The following is an 18,036-nucleotide window of genomic DNA, read 5'->3' as shown; positions in this document are numbered from 1 at the left end:
AAACAGATATTATCAACGGCTTATGATGCTCTTCTACACGGATCGCAACAGAAGCGACCACCAAATGCGGGAAAGGCAGCAACAGAGTCCTTTAAAACGTACGAAACCCCTTGTATCATGGTACCAAAGGCATATTAATGACGGCTTATGCTATGCCTTTCTACCGGGATTGCGCAAGAGGAGACCGCATAATTTGGATACGGCGGCAGCAAGGCCTTTTAAAACGGGCGAAACTCCCTGTATCATGGAGCGAAAGAAAGAAAGTTATCAGTGTCTTGTGCAATCCTATTCTGGTGGAGTTATAACACAGGCGATCGCCAAATTCGGAAAACGTGGCAGCATAGCCCTTTTAAACGAGCAAAACCCCTTGTGTCATGCTGTCAAAGACATATTATCAACAACTTATACTATGTCATTCTACCGAGATCATAACACAGGCGACCGCAAATATCGGGAAAAGGATGCAGCATAGCCCTTCAGAACGGGCGAGACCCCTTGTATCATGCTGCCGATGACATGTCATCAATGGCTTGTGCAATGCCGTTCTACTGGGATTGTAACAGAGACTACCGCAAAATACGGAAAATGCAGCAGCAGAGCCCTTTAAAACGGTCGATACCCCTTGTATCATAGTTCCAAAGTCATATAAGTATACGCAACGGCTTATGCTATTGCCATTCTACTGGAATTATAACGGATGCGGCCGCAAACTCCATAAAAGGCTACATGTGAGAAGGATTTCAGACCCATCGTTCCCATCCTCATCGTCATCATAATAAAGGCTCGTTTTTCGAACCGCAACAATTTGGTGGAGGTGCGCTCGATTTCCTTCCTCCTAAGCCAGTAAATCTGGAACTCAGAAGCCGTCGCATTGTACTTATGGCTAATGCACCCCCATCCGCACCCGGCAACGGTTCTGCCTCGGGAGGACAAGCGACCGCGTCGACTAACCCCGCACCAGTACTGCGGCAACGTGACCCGCCCACATTCAACGGCATCGACGGCCAGGATGTTGATGATTGGCTCGACGAATTCGACCGCGTCTGCCGTCACAACAGGTGGGATGACAACAGCAAGCTCAATAACGTCGCCTTCTATCTGTCCGGAGTCGCCAAGACTTGGTTCCTGAACCATGAGGCAGAATTCCAAGCCTGGGAACGATTTTCGTCTCGGCTACGGGATTTATTTGGCAGGCCCGCCTTTCGGAAGTCAGATGCTGAGCAGAAGCTGTCCTCGCGAGCCCAACATCCCGATGAGTCGTACACGTCATACGTCGAAGAGATTCTCTCTTTGTGCAAGCGTCTCAATCCTGAGATGCCTGGCGATGAAAAAATTCGCTACATACTCAAGGGAATACGGGAGGATGCCTTCCAACTTATCATGGCAAAGGACATCACTACTGTTGCCGAAATTCTTGAATTATGTAAGAAACTACAGGACGCAAGAAACCGGCGCACGAAGGAAGCCCATCTCCAGTACGGCGCCTCTGAAATCGTGTCCCTCGATAATCTGCGTCTCTTGATCCAAGAGATAATGAGGGAAGAACTTTCCAGGCTTTCATCACCTACGGGTCAACTACTGAGTCAACCTACAGAGACAACTGCGCTTGTACAGTCGGTAGTACGGGAAGAACTCGCGAGCGCAATTGGACAGCGCACCACAGCCCAGCTTCAGTCCTCGTACGCTGACGTTGTTCGGTCAAATATCCACCCGAGTCCGGCGACAGCTGCAGTCTCAGAAGCCCGAGAGCAGTCCATGATGTACTCCCCGTCGATGCTTCCAGGTTCTCAACTTCCTCTCGGTATGTCCCTGGACCGGCCCCGTCGTCGCCCAACATGCTACTACTGCGGCATTACCGGTCATACAATAAGGTTCTGCAGGAAACGTCAACGGGAGGCTTTCTGGGGTGGCCGCCCACAATTTACGTCCTCGGCGCCCTACACTGATGCTTGTCCCTCAGACCGCCCATTTCGTTATGCCCGGTGATCGCTATTATTACTCTGCGCCTCCCACCGCAACATCTGGTGACAGACTCCGGAATGACGATTACGCCGGTTCGCGTCGCTCCCGGTCTCCAGCCGGTCGCCGCAGGTCACTGTCAAGTAGCCCCATACGCCTTACATCCCCTCCTCCCCAGCGGGGAAACATGTAGTTGCAGTTCCTGGGGGTCGTCCTGCATCGACTGCACCGTTTTCAAATGTCCCCCCACCGCACTCTCGAAACTGCATCGACGTTTCCATTGATGGCCATTCTTCATCAGCACTTATTGACACCGGCTCCTGTGTTTGTATTTTGTCTGCTAAGATGTGCAAGAAGCTGCGCAAAGTAACGTTCAAAGATGGATCCTTTCTCAAGTCGGCGTTTAACCACATTTCTCACACGACTGGTTCCTGCACCGCCCGTATAGCGGTATCCGATGTATGCTTCCCTGTGGAATTCCGAGTCCTCCCTGTTACCTCGCATGACATTATACTGGGCTGCGATTACCTTCAAGATCATCACGCCATTATCGATCACTCTCGCGGTGAGATCACTCTGCCTACTGGGCCGGTCTACGCCAGTGAGGCCGACTGCGGCGTCCTTAAACTGCACGTTGAGCACGATACCGTGCTTCCCCCCCGTACTACCATATTCATAGATGCCGTCTCCTCTGAAGCATCGTCTACTCCTGAGGTGATACTGTCTCCTCACCATACTCCGCTCGCACGCAAGGGTCTCGTTGCTCCGTTCTCCCTCTCACGAATTGACGGCGGAAAGACGTTTCTCCCTGTCAGCAACACTTTATGGGAGCCTGTCCTGTTGCCATGCGGATTTGTCGTTGCCACCTTGGAACCCGTGAAGCTCGGCGCCGTGCATGCTCTCGGAAATTCCGCCGAAGCCGCGTTCACTCTCCCTCATCCAGTGCACGACTCGGCCCTATGTCAAACTGTTTCTCCCTCGCTTGATGATCGGAGTAGAGGCATGCTTCTGTCCTTATTACGAAATTATGCACATTTATTTGACCTTGACAAATCACCTCTTGGGGTTGCACGCGACGTGGAACACTCAGTTGACACTGGCTCTGAAAGGCCTCTTCGACAGAGACCGTATCGTGTTTCCCCCGCCGAACGGCAACAAATTGATAAAGAGGTCGACCAAATGCTGTCCAGAGGAATAATCCGTCCTTCCTCGAAACCCTTGGTCCTCACCTGTCGTCCTGGTTCCTAAGAAGGATGGCTCTATACGTTTTTGCATTGATTACCGACGTCTCAACAAAATAACCCGGAAGGACGTGTACCCCATGCCCCGGATTGACGACGCTCTAGACTCCATGCAAGGCGCCAAGTATTTCTCCTCTCTTGACCTCCGTCCTGGGTACTGGCAGATCCCTATGGCTGAGCAGGATAAACCGAAGACCGCTTTTGTTACACCGGACGGGCTATTCGAGTTCAATGTGATGCCGTTCGGCCTCTGTAACGCTCCAGCTACATTCGAGCGGATGATGGACACTGTGCTTCGGGGGCTCCGCTGGCGTACGTGCCTATATTACTTGGACGACGTTGTCGTTTTCTCGGAAACATTTGAAGACCACCTACTTCGCCTTGAACCTGTATTCTCCGCATTCCAGTCTGCGGGTCTCCAACTCAACGGGGAAAAGTGCCATTTCGGCTTCGAGAAGATTAAAATACTGGGTCACGTTGTCTCTGCAAACGGTGTTTCTCCAGATCCTGATAAAATCAAAGCCGTCTCCGATATTCCGAAGCCAACCTGTGTCAAGGAGCTGCGCAGTTTCATTGGGTTGGCATCGTATTTCCGTCGATTCATCAAGGGGTTCGCCCATATCGCAGCCCCTCTCACGGCTCTCCTCTCCTGCGAATCCAACTTCCACTGGGACTCCCACTGCGAGCTTGCTTTTGAGCGGCTCAAAGCTTTGCTTACCGCCGCCCCTATTCTCAGGCATTTCGATCCTTCCCTTCCCGTTGAAGTGCATACCGACGCCACTGGGGCAGGACTGGGTGCAGTTTTAGCACAGCGCCACCCGGATGCGCCAATGGAGCAAGCAGTTGCCTTCGTCAGTCGCACATTGACTAAAGCAGAAAAAAACTACTCAGCCACCGAAAAAGAGTGTCTCGCCGTCATCTGGGCCATTGGCAAATTTCGCCCTTACCTATACGGTCGTCATTTCTCGGTCGTGACCGATCACCACGCTCTTTGCTGGCTTGCGTCCTTGAAAGATCCGTCTGGACGTCTTCGGCGCTGGGCACTAAGACTCCAGGAATTCGATTTCGCTGTGCATTATAAGTCTGGATGCAAGCACCAAGACTCTGATGGCCTTTCCCGATCTCCACTGCAAGACGAGACCTCCGCCCCGGTACTTTCTTATGAGGATGTCATGTGCCTTTCCGAGCTGGACCCAAGCACTTTCCCCTCAGAACAGCTTCACGACGAAGCCGCCCAGAAGCTCATTCGTCATCTTGACGGCACGGCACCTTCTACAGACAAGAAATTTATACGTAAAGCAAAACACTTCGTGTTACAAGAAGGCACGCTGTACAAACGCAATTACAGCCCCGACAGCTCTCGACTTCTCTTGGTCGTTCCGTCTGAATTGCGCAACGCGATCTTGCGCCATTCTCACGACGACCCTACAGCGGGACATCTTGGCTTTTTCAAGACCTACGAGAGGATCCATCGCAAGTTTTTTTGGCCGGGCATGTACAGGAACATCCATCGCTATGTGTCGTCATGCCAACTGTGCCAACAACGCAAGTCTACCGCCACATCCGTTGGTCGCCTACATCCTCTACCACCCCCACTCCATCCCTTCGAACGAGTCGGAGTTGACCTCTTCGGCCCCCTCCCCCTGTCCACTTCTGGAAACCGCTGGGTTGTAACGGCAATTGACTATTCTACCAGATACGTCGTTGCTTCCGCCCTGCCTTCCGCAACAGCTGCTGATATTGCCCAGTTTTTTATTCAACGTATCCTCCTCCAGCACAGCGCTCCCAGAGTCCTGTTGAGCGACAGAGGCTGCCAGTTTGTGGCTGAGATTGTCAAGGAGGTCCTCTCCAGCTGCTCTGTCACTCACCACTTTACGTCTCCTTACCATCCACAAACAAACGGACTCGTGGAACGTTTCAACCACACCTTCGCCGACATGCTGTCTTTCTATATCTCGTCTCGTCAAGACAACTGGGATGACCTCCTTCCCTACCTCATTTACGCGTACAACACTGCCACACAATCGACAACTCGCTTCAGCCCCTTCTTCCTACTTTACGGCCGTGATCCAGTCCATACTATTGATACCTTGTTCCGCTACGTGCCTGATATCTCCAACCCTGTACTTGCAAGCGCCACCTGCCGTGCAGAAGAATGCCGACAGATTGCCCGCTGCCGAACCTTCGACACGCAAGCGTCTGCCAAACAGCGTTACGACGCGTCCCACGCTAACGTTGTTTATCGTCCTGCGGACCTCGTTTGGCTTTGGGTGCCTCTGCGGAAGCCTGGCCTTTCGTCCAAATTCCTCTACCACTAGGTTGGCCCCTACAAGGTGCTCCGAGCGCTCAATGATGTAGCGTACCTCATCCAACCACTGGACAATCCCGTTGACCGGCGCCGTCGGTCCACTGAGTCTGCGCACGTCTCTCGCCTCAAACCATACATCCCACGACCTCTCGACACTTCTCGCCTGCCACAAGAAGATCGCCCGGAGGGCTCCTCTCCGGAGGGGGGGCAGTTGTGAGAAGGATTTCAGACCCATCGTTCCCATCCTCATCGTCATCATAATAAAGGCTCGTTTTTCGAACCGCAACATACAGCAGAGCCCTTTAAAACGGACAAAAACCCCTTTAATCATGGTGGCAGACATTTTACACACCTATAAAGACGCGACGGCTTATGTTATGCTCCTCTCCTGTGATTGCATCGAAAACCACCGCAAAATTTGGAAAAGGCGGCAGCAGGGCCCTTTACAATGACTCAAATGATATGTATCGTGGTGCCAAAAAGGTAGTATGAATGGCTTGTACTGGGATTGTAACAGAGGCTACCGCAACGTTCGGCAGCAGATCGAGCCCTTTAAAACATGCGAAGCCCCTTTAATCCTGGTGCCAGGCCGTACATGGAGAGGTCGCGTTTGAAGAAACTGCTTCCGAAACGACACTCCCTAAGCAAAAAGCGTCCTAAGCTGATTTTGCAGTATGTATATGAGAAAGTAAGATCACGGGGTTTGAACCCCGTATCTTGTTCCCCTGTTGCACCCTGAGAGGGCGCGTTTTAAAAATCGCTTCCAAAATGGCACTCGAAATGGCCAAATGGCCTATTTCATCAACTTCGGGGCTTAATATATTTTGATATAACAATAATATTAAAGATGTCCTAAGCTGATTTTGTAGTATATATATGTGAAAATAAGACCACGGGGTTTGAACCCCGTACCTTGTTCCCCTGTTGCTCCCTGAGAGGTCGCGTTTGACAAAATCGCTTCCAAAACGGCACTCGAAATGGCCAAGTGGCAAATTTCGTCAACTTCGGGGCTTAATATATTTTGATATAACAATAATATTAAAGATGTCCTAAGCTGATTTTGTAGTATATATATGTGAAAATAAGACCACGGGGTTTGAACCCCGTACCTTGTTCCCCTGTTGCTCCCTGAGAGGTCGCGTTTGACAAAATCGCTTCCAAAACGGCACTCGAAATGGCCAAGTGGCAAATTTCGTCAACTTCGGGGCTTAATATTATTTGATATAAAAATAATATTAAAGATGTCCTAAGCTAATTTCGTAATACGTATATGTGAAAGTAACATCACGGTGTTTAAACCCCGTAGGTTGTTCCCCTGTTGCACCCTGAGAGGTCGCGTTTGTCAAAATCGCTTCCAAAACGGCACTCGAAATGGCCAAGTGGCGAATTTCGTCAACTTCGGGGCTTAATATCATTTGATATAAAAATAATATTAAATATGTCCTAAGCTGATTCTGTAGTATGTATATGTGAAAGTAAGATGAGGGGGTTGAACCCCGTATCTTGTTCCCCTGTTGCACCCTGAGAGGTCGGGTTTGACAAAATGGCTTCCAAACCGGCACTCGAAATGGCCAAATGGCCAATTTCGTCAACTTCGGGGCTTAATATCATTTGATATAAAAATTATATTAAAGATGTCCTAATCTAATTTTGTAATATGTATATGTGAAAGTAAGATCACGGTGTTTAAACCCCGTACGTTGTTCCCCTGTTGCACCCTGAGAGGTCGCGTTTGATAAAATCGCTTCCAAAACGGCACTCGAAATGGCCAAGTGGCGAATTTCGTCAACTTCGGGGCTTAATATCATTTGATATAAAAATAATATTAAATATGTCCTAAGCTGATTCTGTAGTATGTATATGTGAAAGTAAGATGAGGGGGTTGAACCCCGTATCTTGTTCCCCTGTTGCACCCTGAGAGGTCGGGTTTGACAAAATGGCTTCCAAACCGGCACTCGAAATGGCCAAATGGCCAATTTCGTCAACTTCGGGGCTTAATATCATTTGATATAAAAATTATATTAAAGATGTCCTAATCTAATTTTGTAATATGTATATGTGAAAGTAAGATCACGGTGTTTAAACCCCGTACGTTGTTCCCCTGTTGCACCCTGAGAGGTCGCGTTTGATAAAATCGCTTCCAAAACGGCACTCGAAATGGCCAAGTGGCGAATTTCGTCAACTTCGGGGCTTAATATCATTTGATATAAAAATAATATTAAATATGTCCTAAGCTGATTCTGTAGTATGTATATGTGAAAGTAAGATGAGGGGGTTGAACCCCGTATCTTGTTCCCCTGTTGCACCCTGAGAGGTCGGGTTTGACAAAATGGCTTCCAAACCGGCACTCGAAATGGCCAAATGGCCAATTTCGTCAACTTCGGGGCTTAATATCATTTGATATAAAAATTATATTAAAGATGTCCTAATCTAATTTTGTAATATGTATATGTGAAAGTAAGATCACGGTGTTTAAACCCCGTACGTTGTTCCCCTGTTGCACCCTGAGAGGTCGCGTTTGATAAAATCGCTTCCAAAACGGCACTCGAAATGGCCAAGTGGCGAATTTCGTCAACTTCGGGGCTTAATATCATTTGATATAAAATTAATATTAAAGATGTCCTAAGCTGATTTTATAATATGTATATGTGAAAGTAAGATCACGGGGTTAGGACCCTGTATCTTCCCCTGTTGCTCCCTGAGAGGTCGCTTTTGACAAAATCGCTTCCAAAACGCTTCCAACATCAAGTTCGGGGCTTAATATCATTTTATATAACGATGATAATAAAGATATCCTAAGCTGATTATGTAATGTAATGTATATGTGTATGTTTATGTGAAAGTGAGATCACGGAGTTTGAACCCCGTACCTTGTTCTCCTGTTGCACCCTGAAAGTCCGCGTTTGACAAAATCACTTCCAAAACGGCACTCGAAATGGACACTTTTATCAAGTTGTATAGTTTAATATAAAAGCGATATAAAATACAAAATACTGGGACTTAGTCCGTCGAGCGCCTAGGAGGGGAACCCTGTCTGAGTCGCAATTTTGAAGGCCCTGGGTGCATCAGGATTAACACTCACACATCGTGCCGTGGTTGGTATGTGGCCTGGAGGACGTACTGAACGAAAATATGCGATGACATTTCCAGAATTTGACTGCCTTTGTCGAAAAATCGTAGTCTAAACATGGGCGATGTGCAAAAATCGACGGAATCCCCATAGGCGCAATGCATTAAAATTCATTTGGCCAGGGTGCACTAGGCTTATATTCTGCTGGTGCCTTTCATGTCTCCAGGAGTTCTTTACATGGTGTTCTTCTCTATTAGACGATGACATCTTAAAAATTCTATTCTGTTTTGCTCTTAATTGGCATAAACGCTGTCTCCTATTGAATTAACATCCTGTAAGGCAGCTTCCCGCATAGCGACCGAGTATAGTGACGGAATGCGCCGGCGGGGGGTGACCGCGAATTTTGGGATTGGTTGGGTAAGGTAAGTTGAGACTTGACTGAGAAAGTACTTGTACAACACGACAAGACAAAAGTACAACAACAGGAAGGCCACAACAAAGCTGATTCCATGACAGGCAAGCCTGAGCGATGCCATCGCTCAGGCTTGCCTATCATGGAATTTATCCACCAGCTAGCCTGCATTTACGCCATTCTGTCAACAAAGCTGATCTGTGATATACAGTTTATTACTGTGGATTGCTCTTGATGCTGTGATAATGTGATTTACTGTTATGCCAAGTGCTTCAATTCCACATGCAAATGATGGATGTAGAATTACACTTGCGAGTCTCAATAGTAAGAATAAACTAGTTGTTTTCTGAACTCTCTGCTTCAAATTTTCAATCGTCGTTGTGCAAGCGCATTTAGTACTGAGTGCGCATTTTTTTGTAACGGGGTCAAGCAACGCAGAAAAAGGGAGGGGGTAGGAGAGGAGGAGCAGCCTACGGGCACATCCCATTTGCGTACCACTCTCATCCCAAAGAAAGCCCCATGGGACCTGCCAGATACGTCCCAGAGGCATATCTGGGTGTGCCATTGTTACGTGACAGGGATCATTTTGGGCTGTATTTCAGATGTTTTAGAAATATCATCGTCTTCCCCAAGTGACGTCTTAGAGATGTTTCTCGGACCTGCTTGTGTTGTCGGGGACTTCTCATGTTTGTGACTTGTTTAATTTTTACTACCTACTCACGTGTAAAGGGAAATGTCGGGCGCTTGCTTAATCACATATTCGTCCAATAGGGCTACACAACTGGCCTACTTCATTTCTGCTACATTCGTCCGCGTTTCGCCTCCTGTGTGAACAGCAGACGCCACAGCGCGCGTGGGACGATTGCCGCGGCGCTCACAAGGACAACTGCATTTGAACGTGTTAGAAAAGACTCTACATAGACATACACTCTACATAGACACACGAGACATACATATAATACATAGCCTTTCTGCACTAGAAAAGAAAACGTAGCAGCAGCACATACACAGAAAGAAACATGGCAGCCATGACAGTCCATTAGGGGTTCAGTGATGACAAATGCAAAACCCCAAATGTAAGCTACATCGTAGCGCTGTCCTCTGCGTTGAGGTACAAAAGTATTTTTCGGCTGTCGTATTTGACTACAGGATATATTTTGAAACCGTTTATTTTTAACGATATATTTTTGATTGGCGGTTCTTGAGCGATTGTTTTCTGGGCGGGGATTTTTGCGCGGTTGATTCCTTGTCGTGGAATTTTACGCAGTTTATTGTGAAACAATGTTTTTGAAAGAGTTTTTCTTAATTATTTGTTAGTGTAACCCCTCCCCCTCCATTCAACGGATGCTACATTTGTGTGTGGGTTGGTTACCGGAATTGAAAACCGCACTTCGCGCTTCCTCGCCTGCCTGCTACGTACTCTCTCGGCGGTTTCATTTCAAATTTCAGAGCTGAACGCCGGGTCGGCGGCATTCTTCGTTGGGAGACAAGTGCGTTCGCCGTTCGCCGTCTTATCCGTGTATTGTGGTGATTTTGATCGCGCTGTGCTGTTTCTCGACACAAGCGTCGGTATACGGACAGCCACCCGGATTTCAAACTGAAGTGTTGTCGTGAATTCTGGCTCGATGAACACGTTCCAGCGCTGTCAGATTTGCATAGCGGTGACAAGAAAATAGGATTCTTGAAGTAGCATCATTTTATGTTTGACGTACAGCAGGCAAGGGCATGATGATCAAGAGATTGTGTGGCAGTATGTGACGGTGGTGACATTGGTGGGATAAAACAGTGAGCTCTACTTGGCAAATTTCCGAGTTCAGTTCCCAAAAAATTACATAATTAAACTTAGGTTTAATTAATAGTTAAAAACCTAGTAAGAACAAATACCGTTGACCGCATGATTCTATGTGACGTAGTTTTTAAAAATTAAAATTCAATGACACGTTTTCTGGGACACCCTGTAGACACAATTAATTGACGTAGATCAGCTGGGAACATGTGTAGCTTTCTCCTTCAATAAAGTGTCCACGTATAGGGGGTACCAATCGTATTACTGAAGCATAAACATAACAGTGCCAACGAAGGAATCACGGATTGTCAGTCGTCGGTATGACTGCTTTCGCACTACGAAATGTGAAAATCTTTGTGAAAATGAAAAAATGACCCCTGGTGGGATGAGGAAACGTGGCGTAGCGAATGCCAGCTGTCGGCGTGGAACGCGGGCGGTGAAGGGCGAAGATTATATCGGACTCTAAACCAGCCTAGACTAACGTTCGCCCGTGTCCGCACGCAATGAAGCGCAGTAGTGTGAAGCATCCTTAACAATTGATGTGAACACACAGTCTACCGCTGTGCCGTAAAACCGTGGTTATTGCATTTGAAGGGAAAATTTCCATCACAAAAATTGTATGTTAGGAAAGTTTTTACTTTTCAGCATGTAAACATGCTCAGGAAGCTATGTCATTCAGAGTTGTCCAACGGTTAAAGGCACAGTAGATAAAGGCAGAGCAATGCAAGCGACGGCGCAGTTTTGACACCATTTTGGATTCACGGCGTCTCAGTTATGCTTTCCCCTTGTTGGATGTCGACCGGGACTCTATTCTCTATCTACTAATCTCTAATCTATTCTCTAATCTCTACACACTCATCTCTATTTAGCCATAAAATGCGATTATACGCTTGCATTTATATTGCCTTATAGCTCATCTTTGGAAGCAACTGAACAAGAATTTGTTGATTGGTGGTTTATTGAAAGGTGGTTTGAACCAATCATAACTGTGCACCACGAAATGCACAACGAAAATGGCTTAGAGTGTTACGAAGCGCATACGACTGGTAAGGGGCAACAACCCTTTTCTTTCATGCCATCCTTATAGGGCTCTTCTTCTGTCGTGCAGTTCAGGTTCTTGTAGTTCTGCTCCCAGTCTGCCAAAGTATCATTTGCGAACTCTACTGGCGTCCACATCATGCACTCTGAAAATACATTCGCATGCATTCCTATATCAGTAAGGTCATACGAGCGACAAGCAAAGCGAAAGTAAAGAGAAATAACATAGTTGTGGTATTCCCTCAGGGTGTAATCAGTTTCTCTGAAACACGTTATCTATCACGAAGAGTTTTTGCACCATCACTGAGTCACACCATGAAAACGTTGACACTGGCACCAGTATAGGTATATCACGCTCGCTATCCAGCGACGAACTATAAATCATCTCTAAGGGACTAACACTCAATTCTGTTAACGAATACGGAATCCACAAGAACATATCAGACTTTGCGAAATGACTGCACCTCAGAGAATTCTTCGCTGACAGAAAAGAAGAAAACAACAGCAACCTCCGACTACCGTCAACTTGGACACTAAATCACGGCGGAGATCCCGCACTAGGCCTGTATAACAAACAGCGTTATACGCATTCGGCCTAAACCCAGCTTCCGGTTGTCTAGTGCCGGTCGAAACCCCACTTCCGGTTCTTCAGTTGCAGTCTAACCTCACTTCCAGCTGTCCACCTCCGGTCAATACTTTACTTACGGTTCGACGGTTTCAATCGTAGCCTGTAAGTTCAACTCATTAACCTATAAATTTCCTCAATTACTTTAAACTAGCCTGTAATTACAATTTAATCACCTGAGGTAATCTTGTATTTCATTTAATTTCCTTCGATTACGTGTACTTGCTTGAATTCCTTGCAGTTCCCTTGTAATTGATGTTAATTACCATGATTTATATTTTGTTATCTCTTGCAACCTGTGGTTACCATCGGTAATCTATAATTTTATTTAAAGGGACTCTGACCAGAAACTGTGGGAGCTCTTTCGTACTTGCAGTCGATAAAGCGCCCAACAATGAGTCTCCATGCGAAAATTCATGCATTAAAACCCCACGGTTTCTCTAAGCTCGAATTTTAAACATACGACTTCATCCGAGTGCAGCACGCCTAGCGTCAAACCGAGAAAACATACGTTTATATAGAATATCCACCCCGGCCCACCATCAAGATGACGTCAACACGAGGGCCACTACCAACACCCATAATTGGCTCAAACGCGCCACGTGGTCACGCAATACCTGTCAGTTTCCTTCATGAAATGGGACTTATATGTTAATGTTTTTGATACAGAGCCTCAAAAAGAAAAATATACCCTACATTTATCACCTGCAATAGGTTCTACGATTTTCTTTTCAATCTGTGCACGGCGTTCCATATGCTTCCATATCCGGTCAGCTGTAATGGATGTCGTATGACGACGAGCTTGCGAAATGCGAACTGCGAGCTTGTGTGACTCTCGGCTGATGCTGCTTTTTTCGGGTCATTGGGTTGGTGTTGGGGTTGTTCGCCATAATCTGAACATTTCACCTATCATTGCGGTGTACTGTTCTTGATCTGCTGCGAAGCAACGAATCGCAACTGCAGTCACTCGCCTCAGCGAAATTCTGTCTGCTGAATCTCAAAGGAGCATCGGGACCTCACGATACCGTCACCTAAACCTTCATTTAAAGAAACCAAGTGTGCTCTCGTGTGGTCCTGACGGAAAAGTAGTTTCCACAAGGTTAGCACATTTATTTTTCAGTTCCAAGTCTACGCACTGAAAACCATGCAAGTGATTCTCGTAGCTGTTGTGTAACGCGTATGCTTTCTTACGCACCCCACAGAACCCTCCGCTTTTTCAACCGCCGCTATGCTGCTCTGAAGCATTGAGATGACGAAGCGTCGTGGTGGCTGCACCTCTGCTTTCGAAAGATGAAACAGTCATTCCACACTGCAGTGCTTACTGGCTTTGTATCGAGTCTGACAAGTCCAACAGACTTGGACTGCCTTTTTCAAGAAAGATTGAAATGTAAGTATAGGTATATTGGTTTCACATATTGAGTGTGTGTGTCATTATACTTTATATGCTACAGCATATTAGCGTACGTTATTATACAACACGTGGTGTGGCAAACTCGACATCAGTCACACAATGCCAACAATTGTCTCTGCCTTTTCTTCGACTGCTTATTTTTATCATATCATGTTTTTGTCTATATCTCAATTTTAGCAACCAACCAAGTATAATATTTTAGTATAGTAGTCTGATTTTTAACTAGTCAGTTTCACCATGGTTTTGGCGCGCCATAGCCCGAGTTGCTTACGCACCATTAAATTGAATCATCATCATCATCTTCAACTGCCATTATTGAATTGCCAGGTCTCAGTTGGATAGAATGATATGGTGAGATATATCTTTTGCTTTCATTGTGGAATAGCTCATTTCAGAAGAATAGTCACTGTGAAGTTTGTTTTCGTTTTCGGAAACATTAAGAGGACTCAAACCAACCACTTTTCTTTCAGAGCATCCCTTATGCACCTGCATTTCAATTCCAATCTACATTACAAGAATGACAGACCACTCAACAGCGATGAACATTTGAAGGTGAAAGAGCAGGAACGAAGATGCGTTAATCTGTGTGAAAGGTGCTTTGTATGTGTCTGAGTCGAGGACATAGGTCTCAAGCTAATTCCTGTCTTCAGAAAAGGTGACAACTATGCTCCTTCTATCTACCAACCAGCTCCACTTTTTAGGGTTCCCTGTAAACTAATGGAACACATCATATACTGTCATGTTGTCAACCATGTTGAGTCTATCATTTTTTTTAAATTCTAGCATGGTTTTAGAAAAGGGTATTCATGCAAAACTAACGTAGTGGAATTCGCTCACAGCATTTTAAACTGTCTTGATTTCTCGGTCCACGTAGATGCAGTATTTTTTTATTTTGTAAGGGATTTCGACACTGTGCTTTATGCTCGCGTGTTGGCCAAACTAGCCTAATTAAAATTTGATCCTGCTGCCATTAACTGGATATGCAGTTTCTCAACTAACCGCAACCATGGCAACAACTCGTGAGGAGAACCTATCATATCGCCACCATGCAGCACTTGTTATGTTACAATCGCTTCACATTTTAATCTAGTCAAAAGCAAGGCCTTTTGGTGATCGGTCTTGTATAATTACATCCCCCTCCTTTATGTAACACCACACTGGGTTCTTCAACCTATGAGAGATAAATAAATATATTGCCAATATCCTTATCCTTTACCGATATATAAATATATATATGTTGAGTTACAAACATATATATATATATATATATATATATATATATGTTTGTAACTCAAACGTCGCCATGCCAGCACTGGGCTTTCAGTGAGTGAGTGAGTTATCTCACCCTGACGGGAGAAATCACGTGTTACGTGACCTTCTGACGCCAACCACTCAAACGTTGCCTGCCTGCGTACTGTTGATGAGGCCCAACAAGGCCGAAACAGCTGTCCAGTACTGGCATGGCGACGTTTGAGTTACAAACATATGCTATACGTGCAGCCAAAGAGCTCCGGCTATTTTTTCATTTTATATATATATATATATATATATAGGGTGAGGTAAAATGATTATCAAACGGCCACGAAGTTTTACAGAAGTTCAAAAAAAGACGCGGAAACAGATTTTAGGGAAGTTAAAAACACTAGTTTATTACATGGGGAGACGTTAAAAAGTAAAATGGGCAAGGGGTCGACGTTTCGACAGTGGCACTGTCTTCGTCAGGACAAAAGATGCGTAGCTGATTACACATTTCTTAAATAGGTTTGCTACATGACGTCATAATCGGTACGGGCACGCCACAGGCGTTTGTCAGTGAGTCAGATTCGGGAATATTCCAGAAGGTCAAGTCCGGGTGGTGATGTCATTCGCCGTAGGTCACTGTCCGCTTTGGGGAAAATTCCGGGCAGGGTGAGCCCTGCTTCAAACTTTGCTGAAAAAGAAAAAAAAAAGAAAGAAAGAAAAACAGAAGGGAAACGAAAAGGAGGAAAGTGTAGCTCATCTAGGCGACCAAATTTCTTACCGTTGAAAGTGCTCCCAGATCTTCGTTAATGGTTGATTGGAATTTGTAAATGAGATAAGATTCGCGTTGTTCCTTGCACCGATCTGAGCTAAAATTTGACTGGAGAATAAAAAGTGACACGTTATTTAGTGAATGACCTGGTTGTTTGAAATGGCGAGAGACCGGGAGGTTTGGCTTTTTGGTAACGTCAGATCGGTGGTTGTTGAACCTGATCCGAAATGATGTTTTAGCCTGACCTACGTATTGTGCTTGGCACATGCCGCACTGAATGACATAAATGACGTTAGATGAATTACAGTCGAAGTCACCATTAATTTTGACGGAAAAATTGGAATTAGTACTTTTAAGTACTTGGGTGCTTTGCATTAATTTGCATATTTGACACCTTCGACCATCGCACGGGTGACAGCCGTTTCCTGGATGCGCTGCTTTGCTAACTTTAGAGCTAACTAGATTATCGCGCAGGTTGCGCCCGCGCCTGTAGGTTACCCGCGGTGGCTGAGGGAAAATTTGTCCCATGCGCTCTGATTGGAGAAGGATACTATGATGACGGTTTAATATATTGTTAACGCTTGGAATATTGCTGCTAAATGTTAAGATGAGGTTTACGGAACCATTATCTAACACGCGTTTGTGGTTTTCGAACAGGGATTTGCGATCTGCTTTGCGGGCTTTGTTTAGAGCGTCGTCAACTAAGCTAGGTGGAAATTGACGACCGATGAATGTTGACCTAAGTTGAGCTAGATTTCTGTCCAAGTCATCGTCAGTGGAACAGATTCGCCTGTATCGAAGTGCTTGGCTGTAAGGGATGGCAAGTTTAGTACGACGCGGGTGACAACTGTTAAATGCTAGATACTGTTGAGAGTCCGTAGGTTTACGGAACAGGTTTGTGGACAAGGCCCCGTTGGTTAACTTTACTTGGACATCGAGAAAGGTAACAGTTAAAGGGGAATAAGAATGGGTGAACTTGATGGCCGGATGTGCTTTGTTAAAGTCACTGATAAATGTGATTAGGTCATCTTCTGAGTGTGGCCACACCATGAAGATGTCGTCGAGGAACCGCTTGTAAAGCGTGGGCTTCTTCAGGCGCTTAGACAGAAATTCTTCCTCTAGAGCTCCCATAAATATATTTGCATAGTTAGGTGCCATTTTTGTACCCATAGCCGTGCCATGAACTTGCAAGTAGTGCTTACCGTCAAATTCGAAGTTGTTATTTTTCAGAATAAGATTGAGAAATGTGCATAGGACACAAGGATCGTATGAGGTATCAGAATATTTTGAAAATGCCCTTTCAGCTGCAGCAATGCCATCCTCGTGGGGGATGTTAGTATATAGAGAGGAAACGTCTAGCGTGACTAGCAAACTGGAAGAAGGAGGCTGACATTCACTTAGAACTTTAAGAAAGTGATTGGTGTCCTTAATGTAGGATGGTAGTTTAGGAGGTATATCTTTAAGAAGGTGGTCAACAAAGCTTGAAATGTTCTCGGTAGCTGTACCGTTGCATGAAACTATTGGGCGCCCTGGATTTCCAGGTTTATGGATTTTAGGGAGCATATAAAACCTGCCCGCTGCGGGGTCTTTGGGGAGTAGATAATCGAATAGGGTGGAATCTATCTTTTTACTTGCTTTTAGATCTTTTAGACTGCGGATAATATAAGCCGTAATTTCCTCTGTAGGGTCAGCCTCGAGGAGTTTGTAGAACGATGCGCACGATAATTGCCGGATACCTTCGTTAATGTAGTTTTCTTTGTCCATTACTACGATTGCACCACCTTTATCAGCTTTTTTAATGACTATGTCACTGCGGTCCCGAAGTTCAGAAAGGCTGCGCTGCTCAGCCGGTGTTAGAGTTGGCTTCGATTTGCTGTTGTATGATTTATTGTAAGCGTTAATGATATCTTTTTGAACTGCACGGATGTACATGTCCAGAGCCTTTTCACGGTTAGCCTCTGGCGTAAAGTTGGAAAGCGGTTTAAATGGGTTGGAATCTGACTTAGGTTTGTCATGAAAGTATTCCTTCAGGCGTAGACGGCGGGCGAAATTATCTAAGTCCAGATAAAGTTGGTATTCATCTAGCTTGTTGTTACTGGGGCAGAATGAGAGGCCACGGCTGAGTAGTGATATTTCCGAATCGGTAAGTTCGTGGGACGATAAATTAACGACGTT

At 45.7% G+C, this 18,036-nt stretch overlaps 2 protein-coding genes across 2 annotated transcripts in view; one reads left to right on the top strand and one right to left on the bottom strand.

Annotated features, from left to right (window-relative positions):
• Positions 1-2,304: 2,304 nt before the first annotated feature.
• LOC135388371 (uncharacterized) lies at positions 2,305-3,207 on the top strand. Its single transcript, XM_064617900.1, has one exon. It carries the CDS (start codon positions 2,305-2,307, stop codon positions 3,205-3,207), a length of 903 nt encoding a protein of 300 aa, XP_064473970.1.
• An 8,595-nt stretch (positions 3,208-11,802) lies between these two features.
• Positions 11,803-18,036, bottom strand: part of LOC135388359 (uncharacterized) — a 74,022-nt gene continuing 67,788 nt past the window's right edge. Inside the window, exon 5 of the mRNA XM_064617876.1 lies at positions 11,803-11,960. Within this exon, the coding sequence (XP_064473946.1) occupies positions 11,803-11,960 (158 nt within the window). The remainder of the gene's footprint in view (positions 11,961-18,036) is intronic.

The sequence above is a fragment of the Ornithodoros turicata genome, chromosome 1 (genome assembly GCF_037126465.1).
Source record: "Ornithodoros turicata isolate Travis chromosome 1, ASM3712646v1, whole genome shotgun sequence".
Lineage (NCBI taxonomy): Eukaryota > Metazoa > Arthropoda > Arachnida > Ixodida > Argasidae > Ornithodoros > Ornithodoros turicata.
The sequence above is the reverse complement of the archived record's forward strand: the minus strand, read 5'-3'. Positions and strand labels throughout refer to the sequence as shown.